This window comes from Mauremys mutica, chromosome 1, assembly GCF_020497125.1.
Source record: "Mauremys mutica isolate MM-2020 ecotype Southern chromosome 1, ASM2049712v1, whole genome shotgun sequence".
In the NCBI taxonomy this organism is placed as follows: domain Eukaryota; kingdom Metazoa; phylum Chordata; order Testudines; family Geoemydidae; genus Mauremys; species Mauremys mutica.
In genome coordinates this window covers 171,669,910-171,689,824 of record NC_059072.1, presented here as the reverse complement: position 1 = coordinate 171,689,824, position 19,915 = coordinate 171,669,910, and the positions used below count along the sequence as shown (strand labels likewise).

The 19,915-nt window shown below is 44.1% G+C and overlaps 1 protein-coding gene across 5 annotated transcripts in view; it reads right to left on the bottom strand.

Moving 5' to 3' along the window:
• The window catches only part of PHLDB2 (pleckstrin homology like domain family B member 2), an 83,116-nt gene extending 72,376 nt beyond the window's left edge, over positions 1–10,740 (bottom strand). For 4 of the 5 annotated variants that reach the window (XM_045001889.1, XM_045001891.1, XM_045001890.1 and 1 more), the window contains exons 1-2: positions 10,207–10,317; positions 3,282–4,606 (exon numbers count right to left, since the gene is read on the bottom strand). In XM_045001889.1, the coding sequence (XP_044857824.1) occupies positions 3,282–4,606; positions 10,207–10,255 (1,374 nt within the window). In that variant the 5' untranslated portion in view covers positions 10,256–10,317. Of the gene's footprint in view, positions 1–3,281; positions 4,607–10,206; positions 10,318–10,722 lie in introns of those variants that run through there. The other variant, XM_045001888.1, reaches the window with a different exon arrangement.
• Positions 10,741–19,915: the final 9,175 nt, after the last annotated feature.

The window sequence follows — 19,915 nt, the reverse complement described above, 5'->3', positions numbered from 1 at the left end:
TCTGAATGCATGCTGATTTTTATATACAGGGTATAAAGAAATGGTATTTTTACAAATATATACTTCCTGCCAGGGCTTGGCTAACTAATTATAGTGATTGTTCAAGCTCTCAAATCCCTGAAAAATGTATTGTTCTGATTTCCAATCCTTAACTGGATAACTTCAAAAAGTAATATATAGCAGGATGTTGAAGAGAAGACTAAATCAAGAACGAGCAAATTCCTTCATGTGTAAGTCATACAACACCTAAAACAGTCAATCTTTCAAACATTTTAACATGCTGAGAAAACATGGGCTAATTCTCCTTTTATAGGATTCTAAGGAAGTATTGAGCTGGGAGAGACAAATGCTAAATAAAAGGAAAGATTTAGTCATCTCATCTAAAAACAGAATCAGAACATATCTTTAGATTGGCATTTTACTTTTGAGAGAACAGCAGTGCTAACTGTAGAAGCATTCCCCCCAAAATCCAGGATTTTCCTCGTAAAAATACAAAACCACTACACCATACTTGGTTTGAATTTTTCAGTGATGGAGCGCCTCCCTCTTGCAAGCTGGTAGCACTGTTCACTGGAAAGGAGTCAATGGCTCTAACATAGCAAAAATGTTAAACCAAAATTTTCCACAGTGGACACTTCAAGTCTGGCACCAAAATAAGGCACGACATTATCAGAAACACTGACAACTCATACCTAAAGCTGGTCAAAAAATGGGAGAGAATACTTATATCCAAAAAGATTTGAGCAAAAATTTGATTAAAATAGTGATTTCCCCTCTCCCACCTCCAAGTTGTCCATCCAACTCTATTTGCAGCACTCAAGGGCTTTAATGGAAATCATAGACCCTCAATATCTCTGAAAATCTAGCTAGTTTCATTTAGAAATCCAACTATGGATTTAGGTACCTTACTTTAAGCACCCAACTTCGAAAATGTTTGGTTTTTTAAAATACTAATAGACTTTAACTCTGAGTATACCTATTATAGTATAATATGTTCAGTATCTCTAAATAACTAACATTGGTGAAATTAATACCTGTATACTGGTATGAATCTCATGTAAATGACGCTGGGGCGGGGAATGGGGGGGGGGGGGAATACACAGGATTTAGGGGCAAGAATTAAACAGAATCCAGTCCTCAACCAGAGACCGCCCTCAGCTTGGCCTAGAATAAAGGCCATGACCCTGTATACTCATTATATGAGTATTTGTGGTCGCTGGATCAGCATATTTGTGGATTCAATAGCCAACCACCACTCTTTCCTCAAATTTCCATCTGTATCCCTGAATTTTGTCATACAATGATCTGACACAGCAGAAACAAGTAAACTCTGCTGCAGATATTAAGCTTTGTCTACATACAAAAGTTGCACCCATATAACTAGATCAGTTTAACAGTGCCTTAGTTTAATTTACCTCAAAATGTGTAAGGAACTGACAAACTAAACCAAGGGTGGGCTAACTTTTTGGACCAAGGGCCACATCTGGGTGGGGAAATTGCTTGCAGGGCCATGAATGTAGGGCTGGGGTGTGGGAGGGAGTGCGGGGTATGGGAGGGGGTGCGGTGTGCAGGAAGGGGCTCAGGGAAAGGGGTTGGGGTGCAGGAGGGGCTGCAGAGTGCAGGAGTGGGCTCAGGGCAGGGGGTTGAGGTGTTGGCAGGGTGCAGGAGGGGGCTCAGGGCAGAGGCTGGGGTGCGGGAAGGGTGTGGGGGGCTCAGGAGGGGTGCGGCAGGGGGTTGGGGTGTAGGAGGGGGCTCAGGCCAGGGAGCTGGGGTGCAGGAGGGGGTCGAGGTGCGGGCTCCGGCCCGGCGCTACTTACCTGGAGCGTCTCCGGGGTGGCAGCAGTGCGCAGCGGGGCTAAGACAGGCTCCCTGTGGGGCTAAGACATGTCTCTGTGGCCTCTGGGGGAGTGGGGGCAGGAGGGATCTGTGCACTGCCCTCGCCTGCGGGTACCTCCCCCAAAGCTCCCATTGGCCGCAGTTCCCCATTCCCAGCCAATTGGAGCTGCAAGGGGTGGTGCCTGCAGGCAAGGGCAGCACACAAATCCCTCTCCCCCCTCCCCACCACCAGGGGATGCAGAGACATGGTGCCAACCACTTCCGGCAGCGGTGCAGGGCCCGTGGCGTCATGGAGGTGGCAATCCCGTGGGCCAGATCCAAAGCCCTGATGGGCTGGATCCGGCCCGTGGGCCGTAGTTGGCCCACTCCTGAACTAAACTGATACAGAGTCACTTTTCAACTAGTTAGGAGTGTTCACAAATGGGACTGCACCCATTTAAGTACATTAATTTCTTAACTGATGGAATAAAATCAGTGCAACTTCTGTGTATACATAAGACCTTATATGATTCCTGCAACGAAGGGTGCATTTTACTTTCCTATAAGTGTAAAAATATTTGGGCAAAAAGGTAAATATTGTCATGGGGAAGTTTTCAAATTCTAAATGTAAATTTAAAAAAAAAGTAAGATTTGATTTTTTCAAATAGTGTGTTTCTGTTATATGATTTCTCCTTTTGGGGTATTATTCAGTTTTAATTGATGGATCAGTATAACACTAATTATTTTACCTTTAATTTTTGAAGCATTACATAATCTTAATATTTTCTTGTGCATCAAACATTTTGGACGTGCTACGGAAGAGAAATGATTCCCCTCTTACCTGGCCTTGTGATCACTAGAAAGAACCAACAAGTAGAGAAATCAATGCTTTGATGAAGATACTCAGGAGGCAAAGTCTTGACCAAGCAAGGCAAATGTGCTCACTAGACGTGGTGACATACAGCATCAGGTAATTTTGTTGTTCGATTCTTTGTTGCTTATTGAAGCATGACCCTGAAATCTTATAGTGGAGACATAGGTTTGGTTTTGGTTTTGGTTTTTTTTACCCAGTGTTTACCACAAAACAGTGCCATCAACTTGGGGGGAAAAAAATTAAAAAGAGTGTTGGATTCCTGCCGTGCAATTTGTGGGTTTTATGTACATAGATGTACATAGATATTTTGGCGGAACCCACAGATTGAACTACCATAATTTCTGTGAGTTTCCTACATTTTTTTCAGATAGTTGAATGATACCATCTGATATGTTGATGTAGCATACTATATACCCATTAATTTTAGAGACTGACATAGTAAACAAGCCACCAGCACACAAGGTCATGTATTTGAATGTCAAAATACAGCAGCAGATGTTTTGCATCTACTGTATACTCAACAGTTTGCTTTGGAAAGTTAGTTTTGCAACCATTAAACACTGGTGAAAACTAAAAGGAAAAGAAAAATTACCAGTCGTTCCATCTCCTGCTCTCTAAGCCGCTCTTCCCTTTGTCTCCTGTGATAGTCCATTAGGTCATCTCTTCCAGAAATTGAACTAATACTGTTCTTTCTCTCCCGTAAGGTAGGTGTCTGTCTGAAGCTTTCCAGGTCAGTTTCATCAAACTCCATGGAACTAGTGGAAATGTTTCTTCTGACAGAAAATGTTCTGTCAAGATCCACAGGGGAAAAAGAATTACTGGGGCTTGTCCCTGAGAGTCCAAATCTATCAATATCATCAGAAACATGGGAGAAAGAAGATGCTAAAAGCATTTTCCTAGCTATTCGGGGGCTTGCAGGAACACTAAGAGTTGAATTAACATAAGAATTACTGTCAGACACAGAATTTGTATATGGTGACACTCCTGAGCTGCAAGAAGAAAAATTAAGGTAATTATCAGCATCTAATGCACTTTGAGGTAGATCTTTTTCTCCGTGTTTTTTTCTTTTGGAATTACCAAGAGAATTTCTTGGAGGCAAACTTAATGGCATCAGCTGGCTTTCTGTCGATTTGTACAATCTGGGCAGAGAACGACTATAAACTCCCATATGACCCAGTGACCCACCAGAATACTTCCTAGTTCTTGAACCCAGAGTCTCAGTCATGGCCTCCTTATGCTTAACTGGTCTTGAATGAAGGATTAGGTGGTCTTGAATATTCATCCTCCTGCCTTGTTTTGGGCTGGAAGGCATGCTTGCGGCCCCTGAACTGCTAACAGGTGAAAGAATTATTTCACTACCTGAGCTTCCATTCCACATTGCAAGAAGAGAGCCTGAGTTCTTCTTCCCATCCAGCATTGCTGGGAAGAAGACATTGTCATACGATTTATTTTTTTGACTATATTTTGAATAGTGAAACTTATCCACATGTCCAAAGAGTTTTTCATTTTCTCTGTTGGCATGAATATTGAAGTCTGTCCTCCCCAGGCTGTACCCACTAGAGGATGGAGAAGTGAAACCCATATGCTTTACAGAGACATTTTTATCTGAAAGATAAGGGCTCTCACAAGAAAAGGGTTTACATCCTTGAATTTTGGTAGCGGAATGCATATTTTTAACACTAGATGAAGAGCTAGGTTTAGCTGGCACAGGTTGTGATAGGGTTAAATAGGAACCAGAGGAGTCCCCATTTGTTTTAAATTTAAGGCTTGATGAATATTTCTTCTGGTTGAGGCTATCCATAATATCCTGGAGATCATTTTCAAAGGAATTCATCACAGAGCTTTTCCCTAAACTAGTATTTTGTAATTCCAGCTGGTTTTGTATGTGGCTGTACTCTGCCATAATCTTACTGGAATCTGTGAGAGAGAGGAAAAAAGGGGAAAAATTAGTTTTCAGCAAATACATGAGAAAGCCTCACCCTGCAATTAGTTAAAAATAATCGTATATACTTAATCTATCATGGAAAAATAACGTTTCTAATAATTATATCTTAGAACACTTAAAAAAGGTAGGTATGTAAATTTTATAATCTCAATTTGACAGAGAAGAAAACTGAGTCAGAGAGCAGTCAAGCGATTTCCCCAGGGTTACATAGCATATCAGTGACACAGATGGGAAAAGAATTACATCCCTTGATGCCTGTTCTGGTGACCTACCCACTAGAAATACTGACTCTAGTTTTTCTAACAGAGTTTTTAAAAGGTGTGGTTTAAAACAGGGTTTCTCAACCCATGGGTCGGGACCTAAAACTGGATCGCCAGAATGTTTCAAAGGGTTGTGGGGCAGCTCCTGTGGCTCCTGTCCAACAGGGCGGGCTGGGCTCACCTTCCTGCCGTCTCGCTGGTCCCAGCACCACTCAGGTTTAGCCCAGCCATTATGACGACGGGAATCCGGGTAGGCCATATTTGAGTGTCTGGCACTGCAACCCCATGAGCCAAATCACAACTTCACTCACACAAATTTGGTCCAGTTGGAGAGTGGGGCCAAACCTGAGCAGCACTGCAACCATGGAGGTTGCAATGCCCGGAGTGGAGATCCAATCCCAGCCAGCCCCACAGCACAGGGGCTACAGGAGCTACCACTGTGGGGTGAGTGCTGGGAGGAAGGATATGACTGAAACCACCCCAGGGCCTCCACTCCAGACTATTTACTGGGTGGTAACAGGCCACAAACAATTACAAATGGGTCCTGAGCTCAAAATGGTGGAGAACAACTTGTTTAGAACACATGACAAGGAGACACAAACTCATGAACTCAAGTCCTATCCCTATCTATCTATCTTAGGTAGATATATAGCCCCCATCATTACAGAATCTGCGCAACTCACAATCTTTCATTTATGTATCTTCTCAAAACTCCTGTGAGGTTGGGAAGTGAAATTAATCCCATTTTACAGACAGACAGAGAACTGAGACACAGAGAGACTAAGTGCAACCTATTAACTATGTGCTTGGTCCATAGCTCACTCAAGTCAATGAGAGTGCTTCAGTGGGCTTTGTACCAAGGTCCTATATAAATGTGAACAAATCACCCCCTTGCCTCAGTTTGTTCCACTGTAAAATGAGAATACAACCTATTTTTCAAGGGTATTATGGTTTAGTTCTTTAATGTTTGTAGAACACTTGAAAGATGAAAAACTCTCTATAAGCACTATAGTCTTTAAGATGTAAAATAATATATAAAGTTTTAAGCTGTTTAAGATCCTATGTCCCTAGTAGAACAATAGTTCAGAGTTACACGCTATAAATACATAGTCAAACAGATCACGAGATGAAAAATCATTTTTTGTTCAGTGATGTGTCAAGATCCAAATTTCAGCCCAAGAGTTCTGAGTTTCCGCTGTTAGAAAGTAAATCTCTGGTACCTAAAGCAGTGACAGGAATGCAGTTCCTGCTCTCCTTCTGTCAGTGATAGCATCAACCACTGCCAGAGACACACACAACCCTGAGGGGGCTTGATCTCAGGCCTTTGCTGATGTAAAACAGCTCACTTAACCTTTCAAGCAACTCTTTGGCAAGCTAAATCAAGGAATTAGCTGTGTATTTGAAGTTAAGGAAGCAATTATCCTTCAGAGCATCAATGTCTTGTGGTGAGGGTACAGGACTGGTCATAGGCCTGGTTTTCTGAGGTGTTGAGTACCTGCAGTTCCAACTGAAATCAATTAACTGGAAGGGGTTATCTCATCCCTATTCACCACATAGACCCAGTGCAGTCTGTTTTACTTATTGCAAAAGATATTGTCTCATCTAATGGTTAAGAACATAAGAATGGCCATTCTGGGTCAGACCAATGGTTCATCTTGCCCAGTATTCTGTCTCCAATAGTGGCCAGTATCAGAGCTTCAGGGGGAGTGTACTGAATGGAGCAGTTGGAATGATCCACCCCCATTATTCCCTCCCAGCTTCTGGCAATCAGAGGTTAGAGTCGTCCCAAGCATGGGGTTACATTCCTAACCACCTTGGCTAATAGCCATTGATGGACCTATCCTCCATGAACTTATCTAGTTCTTTTTTGAACCTAGTCATACTTTTGGACATCACAACATACCATAGCAATAAGTTCCACAGGTTAACCGTGCACTGTGTGAAAAAGTACATCCTCTTGTTTGTATTAAACCTGCTGCCTATTAACTTCATTGGGTGACCCCTAGTTTTTGTATTTGGGAAAGGGTAAATAACATTTCTCTATTCACTTTTTCCACACCATTTGTGATTTTATCTATCATATCCCATCCTTAGTCATCTCTTTTCTAAGATGAATAGCCATAATCTGTTTAGTCTCTCCTCGTATGGAAGCCATTTCATACCCTTGATCATCTTTGTTGCCATTCTCTATACCTTTTCCAATTCTAATATATCTTTTTTGAGATGGGCAGACCAGAACTGCACACAGTATTCAAGGTATGGGTGTTCCATGGATTTACATAGTGCCATGATGATATTTTCAGTCATATTTTCTATCCCTTTCCTAATGGTTCCTACCATTGTTAGCCTTTTTGACCATTGCTGCTCACTGAGCTGAAGTTTTCAGAGAACTATTTACGGTGACCCCAAGTAACAGCAAATGTAGAACCCATTATTATATATGTGTAGCTGGGATTATTTTTTCCAATGTGCATTACTTTGCATTTATCAATGCTGAATTTCATCTGCCATTTTGTTGCCAAATCAACCAGTTTTCTGAGATCCGCTTACAACTTTTCACAATCAGCTTTGGACTTAACTATCTTGAATAATTTTGTATCATCTGCAAACTTTGCCACTTCACTGTTCACTCTCTTTTTCAAATAATTTATGAATATGTTGAATAGCACAGGTACCAGTACAATTCCTTGGGGGACACCACTGTTTACCTCTCTCCATTGTGATAAATGACCATTAATTCCTACCCTTTGTTTCCTATCTTTTAACCCAGGGGTAGGCAACCTATGGCACACATGCCAAAGGCGGCACGCAAGCTGATTTTCAGTGGCACTCACACTGCCCGGGTCCTGGCCACTGGTCCTGGAGGCTCTGCATTTTAATTTAATTTTAAATGAAGCTTCTTAAACATTTTAAAAACCTTATTTATTTTACATACAACAATAATTTAGTTATATATTGTAGACTTATAGAAAGAGACCTTCTAAAACCATTAAAATGTATTACTGGCATGCAAAACCTTAAATTAGAGTGAATAAATGAAGACTTGGCACACCACTTATGAAAGGTTGCCGACCCCTGTTTTAACCAATTACTGATCTACGAGAGGACCTTCACTGTTATGCCTGTTGAAGACACTATCTGCAGCTTCAGACCTGAACCCAAAGTCTGACTCTACATACCCTTTCATGCCTTCATGCTAGAGCATGTAGGTCCCTGGAAAGTAGACAACACCACCAACTCATTTCACAGGGTCAATCAGGATCAAACGTTGATAACTTCTGAATACTAATAATCTCGGCTGGATTTGAGCCAGCAAGTTTAGTGATGAAAGGCTTCATATCTCATTGTTGGTATTTTGAGCCAGACAGTTCCTTATAATGTGAAATTTTAGTTAGAAAACTTCAACAGGACTTGTGCAAGTTTTTTTTAGTGGTGACAATCAAGTTCAAATTGACAACAAGAAAAAAAAGCCATGTGTGTTCCACAGGCCTCTGTCTGGTAAAACAAAACAAAACCAGCTGAAAAAGATTAAGCACTTGCCAGAGTGGTGTTTAGAAGTTCAAATCCCGAAGACCAAAAACCTGAAAGTTATTTGTTATTGTGAGAGCTTATTCTTCATATCCACCCCTCCATTCTTAATAGTACTTAACAACCCCTCTCACCTCCCCCATTCCAAATCTCTCTCACACTTTCAATTAATCTTGCATCCAATACTAACCATTCAAAACAAGATCACGATGCAACTAGACTAAATTAGCATCAAACATTACCCTATTTTTTGCATAATTTCCACTGACGCCTATACAGAAACATGTTCAGACACAGTAATGTAATTTTAGGGACTGTTTCATTACTACCCTTCAACACTGAAGGGGCACATTTAATTTCACGAAGACTAAAGCCATTTGCAAAAGAACAAGTAAACTAATGAAAATGATCACGTTTGTTCATCCGAGCAATGAAGGGTTCCTTGGACTGCAAATGTCAAAGAGCAAAACAAACAAAAGTCAGAAATACCTCTATGCAGCCATACTTTACCTTATGTGAATTCCTCAGCACATCAGCCTCAATGAAGCAAAGCACTTAAATCAATAGGGCTTCTACACTTAGCTGAATCTAGCTGTCTGTCCATACACCAGATCTTTGGTGGAGTTTTTTAAAGTTATTGTTTCAGTAATGACTCTCCGAATGTACCATGACTCCTTAGATACTCTTGCTGGCACTCCCTACACATGTACTCATGAAGACTAGAGGCAGGGTGTGCTTGGTAATGTGTAAGGAATTCATTCCTTCTGGAGGTCAGACAGAGCTGTAATTGCTTAACCTTCAGTGCACAGTGCAAGGATCATCTTTTAAGCCAAGTATTTGCTGGAGAGAGTTATAAAGAGGCAGCATCTTCTCTTTTCTTCCTTGTCTGGTTTCTCTGTCTAGGTGGTTAATTAGAGGGTCAGTTCTGCTACTCACTGAGGACAGACATAAAACTGAGATTTGTTCTTGTTGTGATGCACCCAGATGCTATGGCAGAGGTGGGCAAACTATGGCTCGTGGGCCACATCCGGCCCGTGGGACCATCCAGCTCGGCCTTTGAGCTCCCAGCTGAGGAGGTTAGCCCCCCGGCCCCTCCCCTGCTGTCCCCCTTCCCCACAGCCATGCGGCCAGGCAGCACGGCTACCAGACATGCTGATCTGAGCGGCATGGTAAGGGGGCCGGGGGGGGGTTGGATATGGGGTTGGTGTACCAGGGGGAAGTCAGGGGGCAGGGAGCAGGGGGTAGTTGGATGGAGCAGAGGTTCTGGATGGCAGTCAGGGGATGGGGAATAGGGTTGGGGGTTGGATAGGCATGGGAGTCCTGGGGGGCCTGTCAGGGGGAGGGGGTGTGGATAGGGGTCAAGGGACGGGGAACAGGGGGGCTTGGATAGCAGGTCGGGTCACAGGGGGCAGTTAGGAGTGAGGGGTTAGGAGGTGGTTAGTGGACAAGGAGCAGGGGGGTTGGATGGGTGGGAATTCTAAGGGGGGCAGTCAGGGAGCGGGAAGTGGGAGGGGTTGGATAGGGGGCGGGGGCCAGGCTGTTTGGGGAGGCACGGCCTTCCCTACCCGGCCCTCCATACAGTTTTGCAACTCCAATGTGGCCCTCGGGCCAAAAGGTTTGTCCACCCCTGTGCTATGACAATAGGTCCCTCTTAGTTAGTAAAATAAATTATGAAGATAACAAGAGCAGAGAACTGACAATTTACAGAGCAAGCAAAATTATAGCACCAAAACCAATGAAGTCTCCAGTAAAGTTACAAAACATGTGCTTTGTGCATTTCATACCTGATGCAATGCTCTGGAAGGAAGAGAGGTTACCTCTGTTTGGCATCATGTTTATTTTTCTACAGCATGGTTAAGACAAAGCGAGTTTCAATCAGCCAGGTAAATTTTGACCTGCAAGTAACAGAAGGAAAATATATTTTAATAAATACATGCTGAAACTTTTTTAAAAGGGATTTTTAAAATGCACAACTGAAATGAGCTTTTCACAATATTCTTCTGACTGACAGGAATACCACCGACATCTGGAACAGACATGGTACAAAGATGTTTGGCATGGATATATCAAATATTTGAAATAGGGGTCATCAACATTTCAGTTTATTGTTAGGCTTCTTTTGTCAATCTGAAAGTCCATGTAACTTTATGGTTTTCTCCTGTTCACACAAAAAAATCATTAACCTCTCTTTTTCCTTTAAAAGAGAGAATGTGTCTAGTTAGTAAACAGGACTCCTGGGTTCTATTTGCAGCCCTGTCTGTGTCTTTCTTTTAGAAATCGTAAAAATTGTGAATAGTTACCTCACCAAGGCTCTTTTTGAAACGTTTAATGCATGAGTCTTCATAAAACTCTGAGACAGATGGGAAAAGTGCTATAACAGTATTATCAGTATAAAAATATACTTGAACAAAATGTAATGCCAGCAGCCCTGCAATCACACAAAAACATATATCAAATCAGAGTGCACAAGCCAAGATATAGAAAATATTTTAGGAAGGACAAATTTCCAGCTCAAGCTTCTAAAGGAATTAAACCATAGGAGAACAACAAAGACTGTTTCATGTTTATTTTAAAAAAATCTCTGGATATGGCTACAGTGACCATATGTCCCATTTTGGCCAGGCCAGGCCCGTTTTTAAGCCCTATCCGGGGGGTCCTGACTTTTTTAAGAAAAATGGGCATTTCTCCCATTTGTTCTTCCCAACTGATCAGCTGATAAGAGCAAACAAACAAATACCCAGTTTACCAAAAAAGTTGGACATGCCCCCCTCCCCCCAGGGGGCGTGGAGGAACATTGAAGGAGGGTGGCAACCGAGGTGTGGGGCTCGGAGCTCGGGAAGGGGAGGTCAATCCCAGTCACTGGTGGTGCGGAGCTCTGGGGCATCATCCACTACTGCGGGCAACAGGGGGCTCGGGGGCTCAGCCCCAGCCGTGGATGGCAGGGACACAGAGCTCAGGGGAGGTCAGTCCCAGTGGCTGGTGGTGCGGCTCTTGGGGAGGATCAGCTGCTACCATGGGTGGTAGGGCACTCAGCCCCAGCCCCAGCCCCACCCATGGGTGGCATGGGGCATGGAGCTGGGGGGGGGGGTTGTCAGCAGTGGGGGTGGCTCTGGCTAGACCTGCAGGCAGGGGCAGGGGGCAGCTTGGGCCCAGCCGTCCTGTTTTTACTTTAGGAAATATGTTCACTCTAGATCTGATTACAAAAACCCCCACAAACCCCCCAACTTTTAACATGAGATTTCCAGTGCACAATCCTTGACATTAATTAGAGATCTAAAAATAAATGAAAATCAATACAGGAAGTGTCAAGTAGCCCCTTGTGTAATAAGGAAATGATAATTAAATGTCTTTTTTTAATTAATGCAACTGTGATTACAAATGAGTGAAATAAAATCCTTTAAAATACATAAGAACATAAGAACGGCCATACTGGGTCAGAACAAAGGTCCATCTAGCCCAGTAACCTGTCTGCCAACAGTGGCCAGTGCCAGGCGCCCCAAAGGGAATGAACAGAACAAGCAATCATCAATTGATCCATCCCATTGCTCGTTCCCAGCTTCTGGCAAACAGAGGCTGGGACACCATTTCTGCCCATTAAATGACAATATGAATGTTGATTGTTTTTAGGTTTCTCCCATTTAAAAAAAGAAAGGGGGAGGGGGTTTGCAGGAGACAAGCAAAGAATAGACGCAGCTGTGTAACCTTCTCTATAGACAGGCAACCTGTCCAATTTTAATAGTCACAAAATATGGTGTCTCAGTTGTCTTTGTACAGAATTTGCTTGTCATGCTTTTGTACATTATTTTCCTGGCAGTGAAGCACAGCAAGCTGTCCACAGTCTTCCACAGAGAGCCTTTGTCTTCTACCTTCTATCATGTTGCCCCATTCACTTGGAATATTCTCTCCCTTCTCACCCAGTCCCCTTCCCTCTCCTCTGTCATAGCCCCTTTTCTAAAACTCATTCCTGTGCTGACCCCACTGATGATGCTTTTTCTTTAGTGAATCACCTTCTGCGGGTGGAGAGTATTTGCCTATTTCCCCCGTCATAGATCTCTCACTGTGCTGAGGAGGGAGCTGCCATCCTGGTGTTTTCTTAAAACACTACCAGCTTTCTTGCTTCAGGGATCAAATGATGGGAAGAGATAGCCTTGTACCCCTGTAAATGAGTGTCCTCCCAAGTCTTCCAGAGAGCACTTAAGCCTGGGTTTAAAACTTAATACATTAGTTTAGTGTTATTGTGCCACTGAGAGTTTATTGTCAAGTTCACCCCTCTGCGACCTCTCCAGGGGTTCTTAAAGGAATAGAAAGGATCTTTCTCCATTGCCTCTATCTCCCAGCTCCCCCAGCAACCCCCTTCCATTAACTGTCCTTATTCAAAGTGTCCATGTTGCAGACACTCTTCTTCCAGCAGGAAAAGGGTTGACCTTGCGACATCTGCACCCAATCAATCTTTCAGTCCCTCGAGGGGCTAACAGAGCATCATGTGCAGTGCTCCCAAGCCCCTACCAACTGCCTGAGAACAAAGCAAAAGGCTAAGCATTCAGTCCCATACTCCATGGCAACATGTAATCACTGTTGATTTTTAGCTAGCTAATTTTCTAGTTAAGCAATAGGGTCAATTTTTAACTATTACTAAAACATACTGTAAGCCAATTAGTCTCCACACAGTCACATCCTTACTAGTGCAAGAACTTTCCCTGCTGCTGCTCCTACAGCCTTCAGTATCACTCTCCATTTCTTTAAGCATCTCAGCCGGAAAACTTCTTAACACTTGCCTCCACTTTTAAATCCTATTTAGCTCTGTAATTGCATTAATATCTTGGGGCACTGTTTCTAGGAAAGGCGGTATTAACAAAACTTTATTCCACTGTAAATATATTTGCTGTAAAGAAACAAGTTCTCTCAGCATATTTAAGCTAACCACATTTTAAGAGCCTGTGGTAAGGGCAAATAGTCCTTTCTTTTCCAATGGCCATACAAATTACAAGCCAAGGAGAACTGGCAGTGATGGAAAGCTCAAAAAACTCACATATGGTGCACATCTGATGGCCACACAACAGTGAAAGCAATAGGTGTTTTAACTTCCCAGTACGTGTTCAATTTCTGATTAAAGAGCAGAATCACATACATTTATGACAATATTTTCCCACCCAAAAATGTAATTTATATTTATGAATCAGTAAAAGGAAAAGATGGAAAGCTTTAGTGAAGTAGGGGACGGAAGCACTATGGTTGGGGAGGAGGGAGGGTTAAGAAAGATTTTAAGTCACAACTGCTTATATGTTCTAAAATATCTCTAGTGCAGAATTTAAAAGGTAAACTGAAAAGGAAAAAAAACATAATTGAGCTTGTTCCTATTTTAGCTGCTTTGTGATATAGGAAATCAGCTAATAAGACTTTTGTTAAAAACAAAGAAAAATCTGCTTGTTTTTATATTGGAAGTTCAAGTCTTATCTCCCATGAAGACTCTATGGCAACCTTGTAACCAATAAAATTTGTATATGACAAGAGATTGAACACTGAGCAACCAAGAGGGAAAGTGTTTTCAACTGTTTGAATGAAACAGCTGAAAACACTTTTTGTTTGTTTTTGTGACTACCTAATTTATTTCCATTGCCTAATAAACATGCAAGAGAAAGAATGTAATGTCTGTTAAAAATTACATATCACACTATCTCAATTCAAGTTTGAGAGTTCTCAAAACATATCTGTGTTATGACCTCCCTCAAGAAGACCTCTAACAAAATCAGATAACCCAACCTTGACATTTCTGCTGTTTCTAATGTGAAAGCACAAACTAGAAAAATTAAAAACAAAACACTTCAGGCCTTCTTAATAAAAAAGTAAAGCACAATTGTAAAAAATCTTTTGCATGTCGCCTTTAAAGATTTCATTGTGTTTAATGTTTGTATAAAAATTACAATGGAGAATAAAATAAAAATTAACTTTTTAGAGATAGGACTAGTGTGTGTGTGTGTATATATATATATATAGCTATCACCTGATTAAACCTGTCTTTTTAAAACCTGCTTTAAGTTACAAATCAGTAATGCTGCAAAATATAAACTTCTGGGAAAATAAACAAATGAATAGGTCAAGAAGCATGATTTATTGCATACAGTCATCTACACATACTCAGATTAGTTATTTATGGCCTGATCCGACTTCCATATAAGTCAATGGGAGTCCAACTCCATTAATGAACACACAGTGCATTCTGCCTTGTCTGTTAGGAAACAAAGTGATTTCATCTGGGATTTGCAAAGTCATCTGAACTGCACAGAATTAGCATTAGGACTGAACTCTCATCTTTACATTGCCCAGGCCAAACTTTTAAGTTTTGTTTTATTAACAATCATAAAACACGATTCATTTTGCAAACAGGCTTTTACTCTAACAAAACAATCCAGTTATAATTAGGGTGACCAGATGTCCTGATTTTTGGGGCTTTGTCTTATATAAGTGCCTATTACCCCCATCCCCATCCCAATTTTTCACCCTTGTTATCTGGTCACCCTAGTTATAATACAAATATTACTTCACATTTAAAAACCTCTCATTTTTGAAGAATGGAGTTCACCTCTAGTTTATAAATTGTATACCAATATTCCTGCACACCAATTCCACCATTCCACAGAAATGGCTTTATCCACCTTCAGTTTACAAAACACACAGATTTGGGATGGTGTCCTCTCTCCATATGTGCTGTTGTTCCTCTCATTTACCATTGACTGTTTAGCCTTGGAGAAGCTTGTCATGGCTATAGAACAGTCTGCTTTTCCAGAGTGTGGAAAGTTTAGTCTTTTATTAACAAACGAATCACAAAGACAAGTCCAAATAAATCTGACAGGGATACCGGATACGTTAGATCAGGGGTGGGCAAACTTTTTGGCCTGAGGGCCGCATCGGGTTTCGTAAATTGTATGGAGGGCCAGTTAGGGGAGGGGATTGTGGCCCGGCCCCCACCTATCTGCCCCCGGGACTCCTGCCCCATCCAACCCCCCTTCCCTGGTGGCCCCCCTGGGACCTCCGCCCCATCCACACACCCCCGCTCCCTGTCCCCTGACCGCCCCAGGACCCCTGCCACCCCATCCAACCCCTCCTCTCATTCCTAACAGCCCCCCCGCTCCTGCCCCTGCCCCATCCAACCACCCCTGCCCCATCCAACAACCCTTGTCCCGTCTGCTCCCAGAACCCCTGCCCCTGACTGCCCCCTGCCACCCCATCCATCCCTCCCTCCTTCCTGACTGCCCCCCTGGGACTCCTGCCCCCATTCAACCCTCTGTTCCCCCCTGACCCTATCCACACCCCCGCCCCCTGACCACCACCCCGAACTCCCCTGCCCTCTATCCAACCCCCCCTGCTCCCTGCCCCATTACCACGCTGCCTGGAGCACTGGTGGCTGGCAGTGCTACAGCCGCACCGCCCGGCTGGAGCCGGGCCTCACCGCCGCTGCCACCATGCAGCACAGAGACCAGGTCAGGCCAGGGTCTGCAGCTGCGCTGCCCCAGGAGCTCACAGCCCCACCGCCCAGGCGGCGGGGCGAGCTGAGGCTGTGGGGGAGGGGGAGCAGCAGGGGAGGGGCCAGGGGCTAGACTCCTGGGCCAGGAGCTTGGGGGCTGGCCAGGACAGTCCCACAGGCCGGATGTGGCCTGTGGGCCGGGCCGTAGTTTGCCCACCTCTGCGTTAGATGCACATTTACTAAGCAAGTAATCTTATGAAACAAAGCCCTCAAACTTGACTATCTACACTAAGACTTTGCTGAACTCAATGACTTTCTCACAAAATATAGTGACTCTCTGGAAAAGACAGGTACCCCACTTCTTCTCATCCAAGTGCTCCGTGTAGTTTGAAAGCATGTCTCTTTTTCAAGCAGAAGATGGTCCAATAAAAGACATTACCTTACCTACCTTGTCTCTCTCAAGATTCCAGACCAGCTTACACTAAAACCATGGTCTGCTGTAAGCAAAGACAAAACCTTTAGCTTTTCTATCCCTGCCTTCTAAGACAGCCACACATCATCACTGGAGTTCAACATGTTCTTACATGTATGGGTTTCTGAATTATTAGACCCATCTCATGGAGCAGACTCTGATTCAGGGTGACAAAGAAGAAGAACTTTCCTGTCCTATAAACATGAAGGATAACTCAACTAGAAATCTGGCTACATCTTGAGCAGAGAATATGACTGTCTTGGTTGCAGGGCTTGTTGTAGCTCTTGCTCTCTCTCTGTCTCCATGCACCCTCTCAGGTGTCAGGCTTCAAGCCTTCATATCTCATAGGTAGAATTCCACAGTCCTCCCACTCTAAGATTGGGCCCTGGTCTATGGCACCCTGTGTATCAATTGTGCTTTCCCAGACGGTCCAGCTGGATCTGTACATCTGTGGTTTTCCCTTTGAGACTCAGAATCATAGGACTGGAAGGGACCTTATGATGGGGCAGCTGTCCCTCACTGGGATGTAAGGGCTTAAAGCAAAAATAGGGGGAGGAGCGGCTGTGCAGGATGCAGCCAATAAGGAAAAGGCTTTTGGTGCCAGCCAATTAGAGGAACGTTTATTGGAGGAGCCAATCAGGGTCAGGCTGGCCCATATAAGAAGGAGCTGCTGAGCAAAGCAGGGGCAGTCATTCCCTGAGTTTGAGGGAGGAGGGCTGGAGCACCAGGCATAGAGCCATGCTGGGCAAGGTCAGCAGAGTATGAGAAAGCTTCAGGCTGGTGGCTGCCAAACTGAGGCCCTGACACAAGAGCAGAGGAGGTGCTCGGGCTGCGAGAGAAGTGGCCCAGGAAAGAGATGGCAGAGTTGGAGAAGGGACAGTAAGTGGCTGCCCAATATAGGGTCCCTGGGTTGGGGCCCCGAGTAGTGGTTGGGCCCAGGCTCCCCCACCTCCCCCTTACCCCCACTGGCCACTGAGGGAAGTGGCCTGTGCACAGACTGCTGTCTGCCACTGAGACGAGTGGCTAGAACCTAGACTGCAGTTTACCACTGAGGCAAGTGGTTGGACTGAGGACTGTCAGTCCCATGGATGTGCGGAAAGAACTGAATGGGGAACAGCTGGAGGACTGTCTCCAGAAGAGGATGATGTGGTCCGGGGAGCGATGCAGGTCCTGGACGTGAGACAGGAGTGACGATGGATGAGACTCCATCTGAGGCGGGCGCACTGGCAACCTAAGCTAATTCCCAGGATGGCCAGCAGGAGGTGCTGCGGTGGTGAGTGATGTGCCCAGTTACAGACCTTGAGAATTCATCTAGTCCAGTCCCCTGTCTGTGACCAGTAGTGAATATAGTGACCAAACAGCTTCTTTAAAGTATTGTTTATTTTAACAGTAAGAATAACAGTCTGCATACATCTACTTTGATCACATTTATAATGTCTATATATCAGGGGTCGGCAACCTTTCAGAAGTGGTGTGCCGAGTCTTCATTTATTCACTCTAATATAAGGTTTCACATGCCAGTAATACATTTTAACATTTTTAGAAGGCCTCTTTCTATAAGTCTATAATATATAACTAAACTATTGTTGTATGTAAAGTAAATAAGGTTTTTAAAATGTTTAAGAAGCTTCATTTAAAATTAAATTAAAATGCAGAGCCCCCCGGACCGGTGGCCAGGACCTGGGCAGTGAGAGTGCCACTGAAAATCAGCTTGCGTGCCGCCTTCGAGTCAGTAAACTGCACCAGTGTGCTTTAAATCAGCTCGCGTGCTGCCTTCGAGTCAGTAAACTGCACCAGCGCACTTTTAAACATCCAACAGCACATTCTACCACCATTCTGTACTTGCTCGGCCTATAGTTGAACAGCTCCTGACTACTGTCCAGGGTGCCTATGTATGGTTTCATGAGCCATGGCATTAAGGGGTAGGCTGGGTCCCCAAGGATAATTATAGGCATTTCAACATCCCCAGTGGTTATTTTCTGGTCTGGAAAGTAAGTCCCTTGCTGCAGCCATTCAGACAGACCAGGGTTCCTGAAGATGCGAGCGTCATGTACCTTTCCCGGCCATCCCACGTTGTTGGTGGTGAAATGTCCCTTGTGATCCACCAGTGCTTGTAGCACCATTGAAAAGTACCCCTTTCGGTTTATGTACTGGCTGCCTTGGTGTTCCGGTCCCAAGATAGGGATATGCGTTCCATCTATCACCCCACCACAGTTAGGGAATCCCATTGCAGCAAAGCCATCCACTATGGCCTGCACATTTCTCAGAGTCACTACCCTTGATAGCAGCAGCTCAGTGATTGCATTGGCTACTTGGATCACAGCAGCCCCCACAGTAGATTTGCCCACTCCAAATTGATTCCCAACTGGCCAGTAGCTGTCTGGCAGAGCTTCCAGAGGGCTATTGCCACTTGCTTGTGATCTGTGAGGGCTGCTCTCATCTTGGTATTCTTGCGCTTCAGGGCAGAGGCAAGCAAGTCACAAAGTTCCATGAAAGTGCCCTTATGCATCTGAAAGTTTTGCAGCCACTGGGATTCATCCCAGACCTGCAACACTCTGCGGTCCCACGTTTCCCGGGCCCAGAATCAGCTTTCCACAGCATGAACCTGTCCCATTGTCACCATGATGTCCACATTGCCAGGGCCCTTGCTTTGAGAGAAGTCTGTGTCCATTCTCATCACCGCGCTGCCGTTGTCGCCTCACCTGCTTTTGCAGATTCTGGTTCTGCATATACTGCAGGATAATGTGTGAGGTGTTTACAACGGTGATAACTGCTGCAGTGATATGAGTGGGCTCCATGCTTGCCGTGGTATGGCATCTGCAGGAGAGCAGCGGACACGGTGGTTGGAATGCCAGTTTTTCCAACTTATTGCTCCATCTGAGGCTAGAGCAGGAGAGCAGAGTGGCAGTGGAAGTAGTCGTTCAAGGACGATACTTAGCAGTCCTACTGCACCATTTGCTGAAAGCAATATGGCACCTGCACGGGAAAAAAGGCGTGAAACGACTGTCTGCCATTGCTTTCATGAAGGGTGGGGTGACTGACGACATGTACCCAAAACCACCTGCAACAATGTTTTTGCCCCATCAAGCATTGCATTCTAATGGGCGGCGGAGACTGTGAGAACTGTGGGATAGCTACCCACAGTGCAACGCTCCGGAATTCAATGCTAGCCACAGTACTGTGGACACACTCCGCTGACTTAATGAGCTTAGTGGGGACACACACAATCGATTGTATAAAATCGCTTCCTAAAAATTGACTTCTATAAATTTGACCTAATTTAGTATTGTAGACATACCCTTAGAGACTAACCAATTTCATGGATTAAAACCCACTTCATCAGATGTATGGAGTGAAAAATACAGTAAGCAGTATATATATTACGGCACATGAAAAGATGGGAGTTGACTTACCAAGTGTAGGGGTCAGTGCAAACAAGGCCAATGCAATCAAGGTGGACGTCACCCATTCCCAACCGTTACAAGAAGGTGTGAGTATTGGCAGAGGGCAAATTACTTTTTATAGTGACCCATCCACTCCCTGTCTTTATTCAGGCCTA